This window comes from Sarcophilus harrisii, chromosome 3 (genome assembly GCF_902635505.1).
Source record: "Sarcophilus harrisii chromosome 3, mSarHar1.11, whole genome shotgun sequence".
In the NCBI taxonomy this organism is placed as follows: domain Eukaryota; kingdom Metazoa; phylum Chordata; class Mammalia; order Dasyuromorphia; family Dasyuridae; genus Sarcophilus; species Sarcophilus harrisii.
The window spans coordinates 26128056-26145967 of NC_045428.1; the positions used below are offsets into that span (position 1 = coordinate 26128056).

The 17912-nt window shown below is 36.5% G+C and overlaps 1 protein-coding gene across 1 annotated transcript in view; it reads left to right on the forward strand.

Moving 5' to 3' along the window:
- The window catches only part of LOC116422199 (EGF-like and EMI domain-containing protein 1), a 62017-nt gene that overhangs the window by 36042 nt on the left and 8063 nt on the right, over window positions 1-17912 (forward strand). Inside the window, exon 2 of the mRNA XM_031957625.1 lies at window positions 16579-16713. Coding sequence (XP_031813485.1) covers window positions 16579-16713 — 135 coding nt within the window. The remainder of the gene's footprint in view (window positions 1-16578; window positions 16714-17912) is intronic.

A 17912-nucleotide genomic window follows, 5' to 3' on the forward strand; every position in this document is an offset into this window, starting at 1 on the left:
GTATCACTCTTTATGTCTAAATCATAAACCAATTTGACCTTATCTTGATATAGTGTGTTAGGTATAAACCAATGCCTAGTTTCTGCCATATTAAAAGGAAACCAATTCTTTTTTTTTTTTTTTAATTTAATAGCCTTTTATTTACAGGATATATACATGGGTAACTTTACAGCATTAACAATTGCCAAACCTCTTGTTCCAATTTTTCACCTCTTACCCCCCCCCCCCCCTAAATGGCAGGATGACCAGTAGATGTTAAATATATTAAAATATAACTTAGATACACAATAAGTATACATGACCAAAACATTATTTTGCTGTACAAAAAGAATCAGACTCTGAATTATTGTACAATTAGCTTGTGAAGGAAATCAAAAATGCAGGTGTGCATAAATATAGGGATTGAGGAATTCAATGTAATGGTTTTAGTCATCTCCCAGAGTTCTTTTCTGGGTATAGCTAGTTCAGTTCATTACTGCTCCATTAGAAATGATTTGGTTGATCTCGTTGCTGAGGATGGCCTGATCCATCAGAACTGGTCATCATCTAGTATTGTTGTTGAAGTATATAATGATCTCCTGGTCCTGCTCATTTCACTCAGCATCAGTTCGTGTAAGTCTCTCCAGGCCTTTCTGAAATCATCCTGTTGGTCATTTCTTACAGAACAGTAATATTACATAATTTTCATATACCACAATTTATTCAGCCATTCTCCAACTGATGGACATCCATTCAGTTTCCAGTTTCTAGCCACTACAAAAAGGGCTGCCACAAACATTCGTGCACATACAGGTCCCTTTCCCTTCTTTATAATCTCTTTGGGATATAAGCCCACTAGTAACACTGCTGGATCAAAGGGTATGCACAGTTTGATAACTTTTTGAGCATAGTTCCAAACTACTCTCCAAAATGGTTGGATTCGTTCACAACTCCACCAACAATGAATCAATGTCCCAGTTTTCCCACATCCCCTTCAACAATCATCATTATTTTTTCCTGTCATCTTAGCCAATCTGACAGGTGTGTAGTGGTATCTTAGAGTTGTCTTAATTTGCATTTCTCTGATTAATAATGACTTGGAGCATCTTTCCATATGACTAGAAATAGTTTCGATTTCTTCATCTGAGAATTGTCTGTTCATATCCTTTGACCATTTTTCAATTGGGGAATGGCTTGATTTTTTATAAATTAGAGTTAATTCTCTATATATTTTGGAAATGAGGCCTTTATCAGAACCTTTGACTGTAAAAATATTTAAAAGGAAACCAATTCTAATGACATTCAATTATCAAAATATTAAACCAAAAAAAAATTGAGACCTGGGTTCATGAAGCCCTGATCTAGATGATCATGGAGTTCTCCTCCAGTTCTCAGATTGTCATTTTGTCCCTTCGACACATTGTGATTTTTTCCCACCTCCATTCCTACCCTTCCTCAAGTTACGTCTTGGGCTGAATGTTTGCCCTCCCTTCCCTTCTTTACCTTTATAAGTCTTAATCACTCTTCAAAATCCAAATTAATTTGAATTAAGGCTGAACTGATCCACTCCCTGTTGGCAGTGAACTTAGTATCTGCTCTCCTATCCACCCAGATTTCACACAATATGTGTTCAATAAGTCTGTCCACTTAGAATTATCTTTTTGATGTCAAACCCCTACCATGCTATAAACTCCATAAAACTATGATTGCTTTATTAAATTATTGCATCTCCTTCCACAACTAGCAGATGATATGCATGCAGTAGATACTCATAAATACTGTTAAATTATTCAATTTAGTCTGTAGGGTACATTATTGCTTGATACTTTGAGAACTGAAGTTTGGAGCCTAAATCAGTCAATATGCATTTATTAGGAGCTTATTTTGAGTCAAGCACTATGTTAGGCACGTTAGATACAAAGAAAGGCAAAACTGTGCCATCTTTTAAGGAGCTTACTTTTTAATGAGGAAGGGAGGTAATGTGTACATAACCAGGAACATATAAAATATGCACAGAATAGATGGAAGCAATCTGTGAAATGAAGGTACTAGCAGCTGAGAGTGAGAATTGAGAAAGGCTTCTTGAAGAGATGAATTTTGTGCTGTCTCTTAAGGAAAGCCAGGGAAACTAAGAGTTCAAGGTAAGGAGAGAAGTAGCATACTAGGCATGAGATACAAAGACAGGGAGATAGGAGATGAGGGCATCACATAAAAATAGTATAACAGAAGTTATAAATCAAGTGCCAAGGCATAAAAAGTATTTGAGTCTAGCGAGAGATAAGTCAAGTGAAGAATGGCCCATTTGGGAAGATACTGAAACTGCTTTGAGGAAGGGAGTAAGAATGGAAGGTGGCTTCCAGGCACTTATCTTTTGTCAGATTTCCAATCTTACAGTGTCTGTTAATTATTGCTAATATATTTTGAACTTCTTATAGGCACAGGAGAAAAAAAATAAACTGAATTCCCCCAGGAAACTCACCTCCACTTTAAAATAATTAGAATTACTGCAAATGAAAATAAGACTTGTCTCAATGGAGCCATATTCAAAAATTTCATGCTAACAGGCACACAGATTAGTTATTGAGCACATAAAATGTGAATAATTGGCAAGGAGGAGATAAGAATTTGGACTGAGATCCATTCCCTAGCCTTTCATAAATTGGGTGTGCAAGATGGTTATGGATGTGACCAAGCAACCCTACCCCATCATTTCATTTGAGTGGTTTTAGTAAGGGGAAAAAGGTATAAAACCTACCTAACTCCTAATCTTCCTCTAAGACCCAGTATTACCATAAAGTCTTCTTAGCCTCACTCCAACTTTTAGTGATGTTCCCCTTACTCTGAATTTCTACAAGCATGTCACTTAAACTCCTCTCTCATTCTATATCTATATATATCCTATGACTTACTTACAAAGTCCCAGAGGGGTTGCAATTTGTATTAATGGAGGGAATCTCCCTACATGAAATCCCTAATGATGAGAAAATTACACAGCCTTTTCATACTTACCTAAATTCCTCAATTAGATTGAAAAGTAGTTAAATAAAAGGAGTATTTCATAGGACCATAAATTTTGAATTATGAAAGGACCTAAGAATATTTGGTCCAAACCCCCCTCCCCACTCCCATTTAATAGAAGAGGAACTGATCCTGTGATTTTCCAAGTTTGCATAGCTAAAAAGTGGATATATCAGGATTTAAACTCAGGTTTTTCTAATATCAGGTCCAATATCCTCTCTATCACAATAGTCACTATCCTCCTTTACACAGATAATGAGAAATTAAGTTTAACTTGACTCTATAGTTCTCCAACATGAGTGCTATATTAGAATAAGTAGTGCTTTTATAGGAGAGCATGGAAGTCAGAGCCCTAAGTCACGAGCATGCTATTAGAAATCGGATAGTAGGAGGCAAATAAATAGAATAAGTCAGCATCTACCCATTGCATTAAATCTAGCCAGTGCCTACTGTGTATAAGACATGGTGCTGGACAATAAGGATACACAAACACACACACAAATGAAATAGTCTTTATCTTTGAGAAGTTTAAAACAGTTCAACAGTGATTAAATAGCACTTTAATAGATAGATATTTCAGGAAAAAAAGAGGTGACAAGTCCTAAAGTGGGACATAACACTTCAGCTGAGTTTGGTTCCTACTGTTTTCTCCTCCCCACCCCACACTTATTCAAAAGGAAGAAAAATAAAGCCAATTACAAATGTGCATAATCAAATAAAGCAAACTTCCTTCTTAACCATGCAAAAAAATATGCTTTGATCTCTAAGTCCATCAGCCCTCCATCTGGAAGGAGCCAGCTTGTTTCATCCTGAGTTCTTTACAACTGTGGTGGATCATTGTGTGCTGATCAGAGTTCCCTAGTCTTTTGGAATTGATTGCCTTCATAATCTTTATCATCATATAAGTTTTTCTCCTCATCCATCTGATGGGCAATTTCTTCCTTGTTCCTCTAATTTGTTTATGATATCATCTTTATTTCTAAATCATGTGTACATTTGAAGGGAGCTAAGGATTCTATGATGTAGAGTAGGAAAGTGGTACATTCTAGTTCGGGAGTACAACTTGTACAAAGATATGGAGAGGGAGAGGCAAAGCCAAGATGGCGGAGTTAAGGCAGAAACTTTCCTAACCTCTCTCCCAAACTGCTCCAAATTCCTTGAAATAATGACTAAAATTTTAGAGCATCAGAACACACCAAAAGCCAGAGTAGTACATTTTCCAGCTGAAGACAATTTAGAAGCTCAGCAGAAAAGTTTCTGTTGCACCAGTGTGCAGTCCCAGTGCAGGCTGAACCAGGGAAACCCTGGAGCCAATCCTAGGTCTGACTTGACCCCACTTATAAATTAGCAGCAGTACTGGTGGTTTCTAGACTTGTCAGCTCAGAGACACCAAAGAGCACCTGGAAGATCAGTAGAAAAGGTCTGTGGAAACTGCCAGCTCTGACTTGGACCTTAGTATCAGCTAGGTGGAAGCTCTGAATTAATAGCAGTACTGGAGGCTTCTGGACCTCACAGCCCAGAGAAACTAAGGCAGACTCAAAAGGTCTGTAGAGAAGGTCTGTGGCAACAGGGTGGGAGTCTGGTGTGCAATCCCACATAGCCCCAGTTAGTGGAGTCCCAGCCTGGGCCAGCTCACTACATCTTACAGCTACAGTGAGTTGGGGATACTTCTAACATCTCCAGGGCAGAAAAGAATGCTTTGTTGTTAAAGTCCTAGAAAAATTTCTGAAAACAGCTGCACAAAACACCTGAATCTAGGGACAATGCACCCTCCACCCTGGAAATAGAGCCCCACTAAAGAGTTAAAAGCTTAGTAATAACCTAGGAATATGGGCAGAAAATTTAAAAAAGCGTTTTTTGACATTGAAAGTTATTATTGTGACAAGAAAGATCAAAACACATGCTCAGAAGATGATAACAAAGTCAAAGCTCCTACATCCAAAGCCTCCAAGAAAAGTAAGAATTGGACTCAGGCCATGGAAGAGTTTAAAAAGGACTTTGAAAATCAAGGGAGATAGAGGAGAATTAGGGGGAAACATGAAAGGTGCAAAAGGAAATGCAAAACATTAATGAGAAGAAGAATACCTTAAAAAGCAAAATTGGCCAATTGGGAAATAAGGTACAAAAGCTCACTGAGGAAAATAATTCCTTAGAAAATAGAAATGAGCAAATAGAAGTTGATGATTTTAGGAGAAATCAAGAATACAGTAAAGCAATACCCAAAAAAAAGGAAAAAAAAAGAAAAAAGTGAAATATCTTATTGGAAAAATAGTTGACCTGGAAAATAAATCCTGGAGAGATAATTTTAAAATTATTTGTCTACCTGAAAGTCATGATAAAAAAAAGAGCCTGGACATTATCTTTGAAGAAATTATCAAGGAAAACTGTCCTGATTTCCAGAAGCAGAGGGTAAAATAGACATTAAAAATATACATGGATCAACTCCTGAAAGATCCCAAAATGAAAACTCTCAGGAAAAGTAGAGCCAAATTCCAGGATTCCCAAGTCAAGGAAAAGATTTTGCAAGTATACAGAAAGAAACGATTCAAGTATAGTAGAGCCATAGTCAGGATAACACAAGATTTACCAGCTTCTATATTAAAGGAACGGAGCACTTGGAATACGATATTCTGGAGAGCAATGGAGCTAGGATTGCAAACAAGAATCACCTATTCAGCGAAACAGTATAATCCTTCAGAAGAAAAGGTGGTCATTCAGTGAAACAGGATTTTCAAACATTTATGATGAAAAGACCAAAGCTGAATGGAAAATTTGACTTTTGAATACAGGACTCAGAAGAAGCATAAGGAGGTAATCAGAAAAGGGATATCATAAGGGACTAACTAAGGTTTATCTGTTTATATTCCTACATGGGAGGATGATACTTGTAACTCATTAAAATGTTCTCATTATTATGGCAGTTAGGAGTGTATATGGACAGAGGGTATGGGTGTAAGTTGAATATGAAGGAATAATATATATATATATATATATATATATATATATATATATTTTAAATGATGAAATTAAGGGATGATAGAGGAATGTATTGAGAGAAAGGGGCAGAGAGAAGTGGATTGGTGCAAATTATCTGCCATAAAAAAAGAGGCAATAAGAAGCTTTTACAGTGGGAGGAACCGGAAGGAGAGAGAGAATGAGTGATCTTTATTTTCATCAGAATTGGCTCAAATAGGAAATAACTTGCATACTCAATAGGGGCATAGAAATCTATCATACCTTGCAGGAAAATAGGGGGGAATGGGAAATGAGGAGGGGAGGGTGATAAAAGAGAGGGCATATTGGGGGGAGGGAATGGTCAGTAGCAAAACACTTTAAGGAAAACACAGGGGAGCTAGGGGAGGAAAAAGAAGGGGACATGTTGTCTTCCCAACAAGGAAGTTTGTGAGTTTGGTGCTGAATGAGAAGGAAAGCTCATCTTCCATTTTGTTTGGGGGCTTTTTGTGAGTTTCCATTTTGCTAGAAGATCCTTCAGGGAGCTAGGGGAGGAAAAAAGAAAAGGGACATGTTACCTTCCATGTTTCGACCACTTTATTGTTTTTCAGTGTGGGAGTGAGATTTAGCTTACCTTACCAGGGCAAATGGGCTATGGTCTCTGACAGTATGTATTTAATGAATACTTGTTGAATGACTGCACTATTTTTACTTAGGTATCTCATTAGCTTTCCTTGATGTTCGTGTTGAGTCCACAGGAGACAGACACGTTACTCAGAGCCTCTCATGCCATCACTTGGGTTTGGAAACCTGAGTTAACACAGTGTTGTCATTTTTTCTCCCACTGTTTTCACATGGAATGGTGCTTTTGACATTTTGCTTTACCCGTAATTCAACATTTTTTCTCATTTGTAATCTGGTAACACAGGAATATGACATGCAGAGTTGCCAATTTTATTGTTTATTTAAGGAGGCTTAGAGGCTCTCCTGAGAATGACTGAGGCTTTTACTGAGATTCTCCCTGATGGGACAGAGTGTGCTGCTAATGGGGTCTTGATGGTAGGCTGCATTTGTGGGCATGTAGCTTAGCATGGAGACAGATGTGAACTAAAGCCCAGCATTTCACAGCTGTCATGACGGAATCTTGTGAGCCACGGTCGATGGCTTAGGATGGGGGCCTCAGTGCTTGAAAGTCATGGCACAGAGGGAAGAACGCCAAGCTTGGAGTCGGGGAGACCCAAGCTAGAATCCCACCTCAGACTCTCACTGGCTGTGTGATTCTAGAAAAGGTCATTTTACCCTTCTGGGGGCCAATTTGTTCAGCAATAAAATAGGGCGTTGAAAGTCCTTTTTTGCTTCAAAGCTATGTCTGTGGACTCTTTTTCCTTGGAATGAGGAGGTCACTGTGTGTGTGTGTGTGTGTGTGTGTGTGTATGTATGTATGTGTGTGTGTGTTTAGTTGGAGAAGAAAAAGCACTGACAGCATTACACTTGGATTGGGTAATAGTTGCTTGATGCCATGTTGATGGTGCTGCTATCAGTTAGCAGTGTCCCTACTTTCTTCTCCCCACTGGAAGTTCCTACAAGTCAAAGGGACAGTTTGCTATTAACCCAGTTGGGTTTCATTCAAATACTAAGGAACTCTTGCTTATTGCAATCAACCATTACTGTTGAAAAAAGGAATTAGAACACATGTTCTCCTGGCAATGAGTCCTCTCTCTCTGTGTGTGTATCTCTCTGTCTGTCTCTTTCTCTGTCTTTCTCTATGTTCTCTCTGTGTGTGTCTCTTTCTCCCTGTCTCTCTTTCTCTCTCTCATCCCTATATAGTCTCTCTATGTACATAGATATATAATCTAATTTTTATAAGCATGTTATATATAATGTATATAACACATGGTAATGCACAAAGATGCTAAGGGTCATCTAATCAGATATATGCATGCATACATAGAGAAATTCCTGAACTCAAATCCCCTCTCCTAATCTGTTCTCAAATCACCTGAGAATATGAGCCCGTCCATTTTATTGTACATGTATATATGTTATTTGTATACGTACACATGTTATTTATTCCCACATACATAAAAATCCATCTAAAACCATAACTACTTGTAAATATGTGTATAAATGTACATATATGTTTATAGATGTGGGTATATACCTAGAACTGTTTCACATAGTACAAATATCATATATATATATATGTATTATATCTAAGTGGATGCATTTGGATACACACAAACAGTTACCCAGAGCCATCATGCTTTGACTTGCGGCTGGTTCATGTCCTCTCCCCCACTACTTGCTGTATGTGAGCAACATGTGTGTGGGACAGGGGAGGGGGTGGGTCCCAGGTGTTTGCATCCAGGGGGAATCAGAGCCCCATGAGGCAGGTGCTGCTTGCTCCTGATAGAGACAGAGCCAGATGGTTGAACCACCTGGGGTGTTCTTCCACAGCAGGAGGCAGTTAAGTCATTTACATCAGTTCACAAATGAAATGGACGGGCTCATTTTCTCTTGTGATTTGAAGCCAGATTAGGAGAGGCGATTTGAGCTCAGGAAGAAAGTGGGTGGTATATTATTAGCCCATTACATCCCTGATCAATAGAAACCTCTCATTGCTTTTAAATAGTTGATGCATAATAAGGGATAGATTTCCCAGGGAAAACAAAGTATCATTTGTAATTGTTATTTGAATATTTTATGTAAAAGCTAATCTTCTGAAGACATAGAGAAATCATCATAGATTATAACGAGAAATAAAGATTTGCATTTATAAGAAATTAATGATAAGTCCTGAAATTGAAAAACCATTTAGTGCTGGGAGAAATAAATACAAATTGTAACATCTATCTGATGGAGCTTTGTTTAGATTGCTTCTGGTGATAAACCATCTATAATAATATAAATCAAGGGCTAGGGTTTGCCATAAATTTGCAATGTTTAGCATAATTTTCCTTTGCATTTCGTTCTGAAGTGACACCAAGAAATATGAGATTAATAGATAGTTATTAAGCGAAAATGACTTCCATGTCTGTAGTCATTTTTGGAAACGGTTACGTGTAATTCATTTAGGGAGCAGAAAAAAATTAATTTGCAACTATGGTAGGACCGAGTCCATAAAAGCAGGGAAGCCAGCGGCCGACGGTAATGAACTCGGGGGAACAGTTGAATCGCCTTTTCGACTTCCCTCTCAGTTCGCTTTCTGTCTCGCTTCCATTTGTCCTTCAGGTTAATTAGCACCACTCCGAAGGCGTTCGACTTCTGAATATCATATCGACAGTTTATGGAACAGCAAAGTTAGGACCTGTCCTCTGTTACTTTCACAAGTACTTATAACATAATATTATCCACACCTGGGGAAAGAGGGCCCAGCAGCCACAGAGGCAATATGGTAGTTTTTTATTAATTTTAATTAGTGTGTCCATTAGGATATGTCATATTAGATTCTATTTAAGAAATGACATATTGGCCACCTTCAAATTTGTTACGCTAGGCTTCAAATTGCCAATGATCTCACTGGGTTCTTCATCCCAGGAATGACATTGTTTATGAGGCACCTGGGAGGTGATGCTGAAAGAATATTGAATTGGGCATCCTAGAAAGGGACCTCAAAGGGCATCTAGTTCTACCTGTTTGTTAGAAAGATAAAACACTTGAGGACAAAGGAAGGGGGAGATTACTGAGAATTATTATAGAGTCAGATATCTAGAAGACAATGATCTCAGAAATCAGTGTGGTCCTTGTGGTATCAAACTTCTGTGGACTGCCCCATTGACTTAGAAAACCACAAATTAACATTATCGACATTTTATTGTATTTGTGTTTATTTTGTTAAACATTTTCCAACTATATTTCAATCAGGTTTGGACCCCCATGGGAGTTGAGTGGGTCACGTGTGGCCAGTGTCTTTGAGTTGGACACCTTTGACGTAGTCATTATACAGATGAAGAAATTGAGTATTTTGTTTTCTATTTCATAAATTAAAAATAACTTAATTTTAAAAAGAGACCCAGGGAGGAAAGTGAATTTAGGAGATGAAAAAGAGATGAAAAACACTCCAGAGGCATCCAGTCTGACTGTCTCATTTTCACAGAGGAGAGAAAAATCAAAGAGGTAGCCATTGCCAAAGCTGTAATTTGAACTCGGGTCTTCTCCCTCTAATTTATTATCTAGTGCTGAGTTTGAATTCTTGCTCTGTTACTTAGAATATAAGCTGCCTCATTTTTTTAGTCTTTAGATTCCTAATTTTTAAAATCGAGGGAAGGAGTAAGGTTAAAGATCTCTCTTATTTCTCCAGGATATCTAAGGTCCCTTTCAGCTTAAAAATCTATGTGTGACCTTTGCAGTTCCAAATCCCATGATCTCTTTGAATAGTAGAATCCACTCATTCTGACTCTATATGGCATACTGCCTTGTGATGGTACAGAACTGAGTAGAGGCAGCATGGTGTATATACTGTGTGTGTATATATATATATATATATATATATATATGTATATATATATATATATATATATAGTTAAGAACTCTGCCTTGAGAGTAAGAGAACCTGGGTTCACATTCAGCTTCTGCCACTTAGTCCTTACATAATTATGGGAAAGTTGATTACCCTCCTGAGCTTCAGTCAGTTTCCTTCTCTTTAAAATGATGATGTTAAATAAGATGATCTCTGAGGTCTCTCTAGGTTTATGATCCTATAATCTTCTTTCTGGATCAGAGACTCCATTGTGGGCAAAGAAGTGGGACCAGGCAATCCTCCTACTTTATTGGAAATTTTTTTAGAGGCTCATTTCACATATAACATGAATAAGAAGAATTTGGAGAGCCCCTAAAAGGGGCAGAATATCTGTGCTGACTTTGACCTGAAGAAAGTTGACTCTCTTTTCTAAGACAGTTGGTTCAAAGTTAAATAGAGGAAAAGTAGTATGCTATCTCACTGAGTGTTTTTTTTATGGGCCTGAAACACTCATAAAACAGATTAGAAAATATTTTTGTTGCTATCTAGTGTCTCGGACTTATGAATTAAAGGTAATATGACATCAGAGAGTATTCGTAGGGTAGGAATTACCCTGAAGTCAAAAACTGCCTCAACAAAAATTGTATGTGAAATCTGGCTCCATAAGAGAGTACTTAGAATTCTAAAAGTACAATTAAGGTTTCCTGAGATGGCATCAGAGGAATGTTCTACTCTAATACCCAGAAAAGTATACTCCCCCAAATCAGGATTGGAAACTAGCCATCTAGAAGTATCACAATAATGTGATTCCTTTGATGCCTACCGTGTTTGTATTGGTGCTATCTGTTGTCACCAGTGGAGAAGGTCACTGGAGAAGGAAATGGCAAACCACTCTAATAGATAGTGGAAACGGAAATGGCAAACCACTCTAGTAGTCACTGGAAACGGAAATGGCAAACCACTCTAATAGATAATGGAAACGGAAATGGCAAACCACTCTAGTAGTCACTAGAGAAAGAAATGGCAAACCACTTCCATACCTTTAATAAGAAAAACCCATAAACAGTACTGATGTGCTGTGATCCAAGGAGTCAAGAAGAGTCAAAAGTGACTGAACAACAGCCATCGTTAGTGCTATTCATCAATTGCTAGTTCTTTTTAGATTGCTAGAATGCTTTTTAGAGTTTCTCCAGAAATGGATTATTTTTCTAAGAATGGAATACAGAGACTACAAGGAAAATTATTATGTCATTCTTCTCTGCTTTCTCTCCTTATGCCTTGATATCTTCATAGAAAGGCATATCCATGCTGACTTCTCTTCTAGATCCTCTCCAATTTATTTTGCACCAAGCTACTAAAATAGCTTTCCTAAAACACATCATTTCTAGACTTAAAAACTTTTACTGGCTTCCCATTGCCTCTAGGATAAAATACAAATACATCATATTAATGACCTTCACAATCTCATTATAAGAAAGAATGCCGCAGATCACAAATAATAAAAGAAATGTGAATTTTAAAACCTCTTACTTTGCAAGTTAGTAAAGAGGACAAAAGAAGGGAAGAGTCAATGTATGGAAGATTGTTGAAAGAGAGGTACACGAGTGCATTTTTTGGGGATACAAATCAGTACAACCATTTCAGAAAGCAATGTGAAATTATGCAAATAAAGTGTCTAAAATATTCATTCTCTTTGACCCAGAGATTCTATTATTAGACTGATATATGAAGGACATCAGTGATAAAAAAAAGTATCTGTATACACCATGGTATTTCTAGTACTTCTTCCAGTGATAAAAAATATTTGAAAATTTGAGATATGGCTAAAGAAATTATACATGAATGTAATAGAATATTACCAAGCAATAGGAAATGACAAATGTGATAGAATGCAGAGAAATCTGGAAAGATTTGCATGGACTTTACATAGTAAACTAAGCAGAGGCAATAAAATAATATATACAATCGTATAGTAATATAAACAAAAAGGATCTTCAGAAAAAAATATTATTTCAAAATTACAAAGAACAAGCTTGGTTCAAAACAAAAAAAAGAGATGAGAAATAATCCTCATTGTACCCATTCAGAGCAGTGGGAGCTTTACAAATGTTATACATTGTATATATGTTCATATATTTTATGTATTGATCAGTATACTTATTTTTTTCTTTTTCTTAAAATGATACTATTTGTTACATGAGATAACTCTCTGGAAAGAGAGGAAGGAGGCAAAATAGTGTGTAACATTATAATGACGTAAAATTTAATTAAAAACATCAATAAAACGTATTTCTTCAAAGGACTTCTATAGTTTAGCTATATAAAAAAATATGTTACATTAATATATGCCTTAAAAATCTTTGAGAATCATTTCTGCAATTCAAACTCTGCCATATTACTCAGGTAGCATGGCATGTGTATACATCCATACATATATATACACACACACACACACACACACACACACACACGTATATGTGTATGCACTTTCACATACATACAAACATCTGTACTTACATATACAAATAAATATTTGGCCTTGGAGTTGAGATCTGGCTTCAAATACTGACTCAGTTTAGCTGTAAGACCCTAGTTGAATCCCTTAATATTGTTGTGCTTCATTTTCTTCACCTGTCAAAGGAATAACTTAGATTCTATAATCTCTGAGGCCCTTCGAGATTTAAATCTTTGACCTATTGATTCATGAAAACTTCCTTTTTAATTTTTTTGTTTAGGTATAAACACATATGTATGTATACCTGTATATATAATGCAGCATATTGTGTATCTACATGTGTAGATATATTTTTTCTTTTGGTTTTGCTTTTTTTGCCGTGTTCTTTATCCAAATTGTCATCTCTCTCTGATTCATATGGCATATGCTTCTCATGATAATGATATTCCATGAAACTCATCTACCACAAATTATCCAGCCATTCCCTAATTAATTGGCACCCACTGTGTTTCCAGTTTTTTCCCCTTCCCGAAAAAAGAACTGATAGGAATGTTTTGTCATATATGGAACATTTCCTTCTGTCTCTGATTTCCTTAGGGGTGTTTGCCCAGTAATGGGGTCACTAGGTCAAAGAGTACGAACAATTTAGCATTAACTTATATGCATATTATCCCAAATTGTTTTTCAGATCAGGGTATTAACATGATTGTCTTCTTAAAAATTGTCTTTAACATTGACTAAACATATATAGAATTTCTGTCTCTCTGTCTCTGTCTCTGTCTCTCTCTCAGACACATACTTGCACACACACACACATACACACACACACACTGCCCAAACTTGGGAATCTGGAAGTTAGATGATATAGTTATATTCCTTTTACATATGTTAAAACTGAGGCAAACAGAAGCCAAATGACTTGCCCAGGGTAACCCCACTAGTTAAGTGTATGAGAGAGGATTTGGACTTAGGTCTTCCTGATTCCAGGTCTAATATTCTAATCACCAGGTCATTTCACTTCCCTTTATGATCTTGCCAATTTGATAAGTTGGAAGTAAAACTTCAGAGTTAAATTTGCATTTGTACTTCTTTTACTATTACTGATTTGGAGCATTTTTTCATATGTTATTGATTCATCAAACATTCTGAATTCTAAAAGCTATTTGTTCATGTTGTATGACCTTTTATTTATTGGAAACTGAGTTTAAGTCTCATATATTCACTCTCACTCAGCCCACACATATCCTGTCTGTTGCCCATTGTACTTTGTTCACAATATCCTTCATATGCACTCCCTTCTGCCCATTGATCAAGCTATTATACTAGTTCAGCTCCTTGTTACCTTTTGCGTGGACAATAAAACTATAATTGTTCTCAATATTTCAGGTCTTTGCTTACCTCAATCCATTTTGTGCTCAGCTAGCTGCCAGAGTGATTTTCTTAATGCAAAAGTCTAATAACGTCACCTCCTTACTCATTAAACTCCAGTGGTTCTGTATTTTCTCTAGAATCAAATATAAAATTATCTATATTTAAAGCTCTTCACTATGGATGAACAAAGGAATGAAGTCTTCATTAAGTACTTGCTATGTGCAAATCACTGTGCTAAATGCCAGGGATACAAATAGAAAAATGAGGTAACCCCAATTCTCAAGGAGCTCACCTTCTACTGATGGAGAACAACACATAAGGAAGGTTTTCAAATATTTTTTCACGTGGAAAGTTTTTATGGTCATTAAGAAACACCCCCTTTTTACATATCATTTCCACTTATCACATCACATCAGGTTTTGATGTTCAACCATTTTAAGTAGTTCCAAAGATTTTGGTGGCAAGAACGTTTTGACTTCAGTAGTTGTGGCTTTAGTACTTGCAGGAACAGTTGCCAGGTTTTATTTAGAAATTTAGGGTTTGCTTCCCAGGATGATGACTAAGGGACCAGAGCTGAAAACATTACTTTTCTTAAGTCTTATTTCTATAAAGAGTACTTAAAATTGTAATTCCATAAGTATTAATAGGCAATACTGTATTTGATGAGTTTCTTAGTTATTTCTATTGGAATTTCCTTTTTAGCCTTGTATTTTAAGCCTTTAAGTAAAATTTTCAGAAATTCTGGTTCAAACTGAATTAATAGGCATTTGTCATGTTCTGTGCCATCTCTTTTTTCTGTCAATCCACACAGGTCATTTCCTGCTTCTAGAGTGCATCTCCTCCTAAGTTTTCCCTTTCAAAATCCTTATCTTTTGTCAAAATTTAACTCAGGTGGCCTTTCCCAATTCCTAGTGGTTGGTTGTACTTCCTTTTTTTAGTAATTCTAAGCCCTTGGAGAAGAGGGATTATTTTGGTTTTTCCTTTGTATCCTCAGTGCTTAGCATCATGCCTCAAACATAGGTGCTAAGGAGATTGTTTTTAATTGAATTTTGCAATGATGTACAGATAAAGAATGTGAATTATGTTAAAAAGAGTTCAGTTAAAATAAGAGATCCATAATTGAAAGTGTGTCAGAAGATAAATTACATGGTGAGGCTGTCAGTCACAAAAGAAAACAGGTGATATAAAAAGTTACTGCAGCCACATTCAAAAGACTATCTTAATAATGATGTAGCATGGAAAGGACCGTGAGCAATAGGCCAGTGCATTTGCCTTTGATTCCTTATAAAACTCTGCATTATGGTATTGATGTATTATTAAAGAGGTTAGTGAACATCCAGAAAAAAAGGCAGTAATGACAGCATCAGTAAAACATCGCTAGGAAACAGGTTGTTCTGAAATAACCTTCTTTCTTTTCTTTCCTTTTCTTTTCTTTTCTTTTTTTTGGGGGGATGAAATTGCTAGATTGTTAGATCAGGGGAATGTTGTAGTTAGAACTTATTTTGATCTGAGCAAAACATTTGGCAATAATTCTTCTTCTCTTCTTTTGAGCAAGATGTCTATGTGTTCATGCAAGTTGGAATCACTTAGCATTGGTCAAGTGACCAGACTCAAAGTATAATCATTAATTATTCAATATCAGCTTGGAAATGTGTCTTCTGTGCAGTGTCCTAGGCATTTGCACTTGACCTTGGACTGTTGAATATTTTTTATCATTAACTTTCATAAAGGCATGGCAAACTAATCAAATCTATAGATGTCACAAATTGGGAGAGGTGGTGAATATATTTGAGACAATATCAGGTTCCAAAAAGTCTTGCCAGATTAGATCACTTGGCAAAACCTTCTGGAAGTGAAACTTGAAAGGGATAAATGATAAGGTCGTAGTTCTTCTTTTTCTTCTTCTTCTTTTTTTTTTTAAGCTAAGGTGATTGGGGTTAAGTGACTTGCTCAGAATCACACAAGCTAGGGAGTGCTAAGTGTCTGAGACCAGATTTGAACTCAGGTCTTCTTGACTTCAGAACTAGTGCTCTATCCACTGTGCCACCTAGCTGCCCCCTCTAATTTTTTTTTTTAAAAGATAGTTGTGTAGGTTCAAAAAGGAGAAATGAAGGTTAATTAACACTCCGTCTGAAAAAAAATGGGTGATTTAGTACACTTCAAGCTTAGTATGAGTCATCAATATGATCTAGCAGTATCCAGGGGGAAAAAAAAGAATCCTATGTCTTTCTCTACAACACAGGAAACAATGGAATTGGTTGCTCTCGACATGTTCTTGTATTTGAGAAATTGTGTTGTATGTTTTATAAGCTTAGTGTTGATTTCCTTTTTTTTTTACTCCAAGGCCCAATGTGTGTGAGGAAGATATTCTGGGTATGATTGGCCTTCCTCAGCCCTGTGTCCAGCCCTTCACTCGGACTGTAAAGCTATGGAAGCAAGGTTGTACTGGACCAAGATGGTGCATGGAGTATGTAAGAAGGTAATGGATCATTTCCCCACCTTTATGGTATCTTTTTTTTTTTTTTTTTACTGAATAGGCACTAGTTTTTGAGTATATTATTTCAAGTGTTTCTTAGTAAAATACTTCTGTGAATAATTATACAGAAGATCTTGTCACCTTCAGTCTTGGGATTTGTCTGTTATGATAATGGCTGGATAGTTTGGATAGGTCATGGATATGCTAACTGCTTTAGGCTTCTGTGACACTTAGGTTATTTGTCTCACCAATAACCCAAATAACTTAGGTAATTTGGGATTTAAAACTACCATTTATAACTTGTAGAAAAACCTTTAACTAAGGCTTGAAGACTGGGAGGGGGTGGTGGTAGTACAAACAAGGAATGCCATGTCAGTGTACTAAGTTGATACCCACTTGAAACCTCAGGGAATCAACAGCTTTCAATTAATTTCTAACCCACCCTTGATATTTTTGCACCACTATGAAGCCTGCAATGACATGAACTTTAACAGAACCTCTAGCTCTCACTTGGTTGTGGCACATAAGAAGAAATACAAGAAACTCTCTGTCTTTGAAAAATGATATCCCACCCTCTTAAGGAGTAAAGACTTCAGAAAGATGTTTGGAAAAAAAGGTTCACAATAGCTCTTACCAAGCATCCAAGGGCTTCTTTTATTTGTGAGATCCAACATTTCATAGAATTTTATATAAACAAATCAGATATGTGTAAATTTGGGATACTTCAATTGAGGAGAATCCTCAGTTCCTTGAGGAGGAACAAGTGTTTGTCTAAATATAACTTGGAACTTATCAGAGAAATTATATGTATGGCATAATTAGATATACTATCATATATGTGTATGTGATTTTATATATATATATATATATATATATATATATATATGTATATATACACACACACACACACACACACACACACACACACACATACATGAATTGGGGACTTTTTGAAAAGCATGGTCACCAGCTGGCCTAATTCTGTTGCTTTCCACATCTCACTCTAGTCCCATTAGTTAAATTAGGGCAGTAATTCCTTTTAGAAAGGGTTTGTCAGTCAACTTAACTTTGGTTTCACTCAGCATCTCTGTCATTTGCCAAACCAAAATATCCTTTCATGAATGACTTTTCTCTATATGTGTTATCTTTCTTTTGTAGAACATAAACTACTTGAGGGCAAGGATGGGTATCTCACTTTTTCA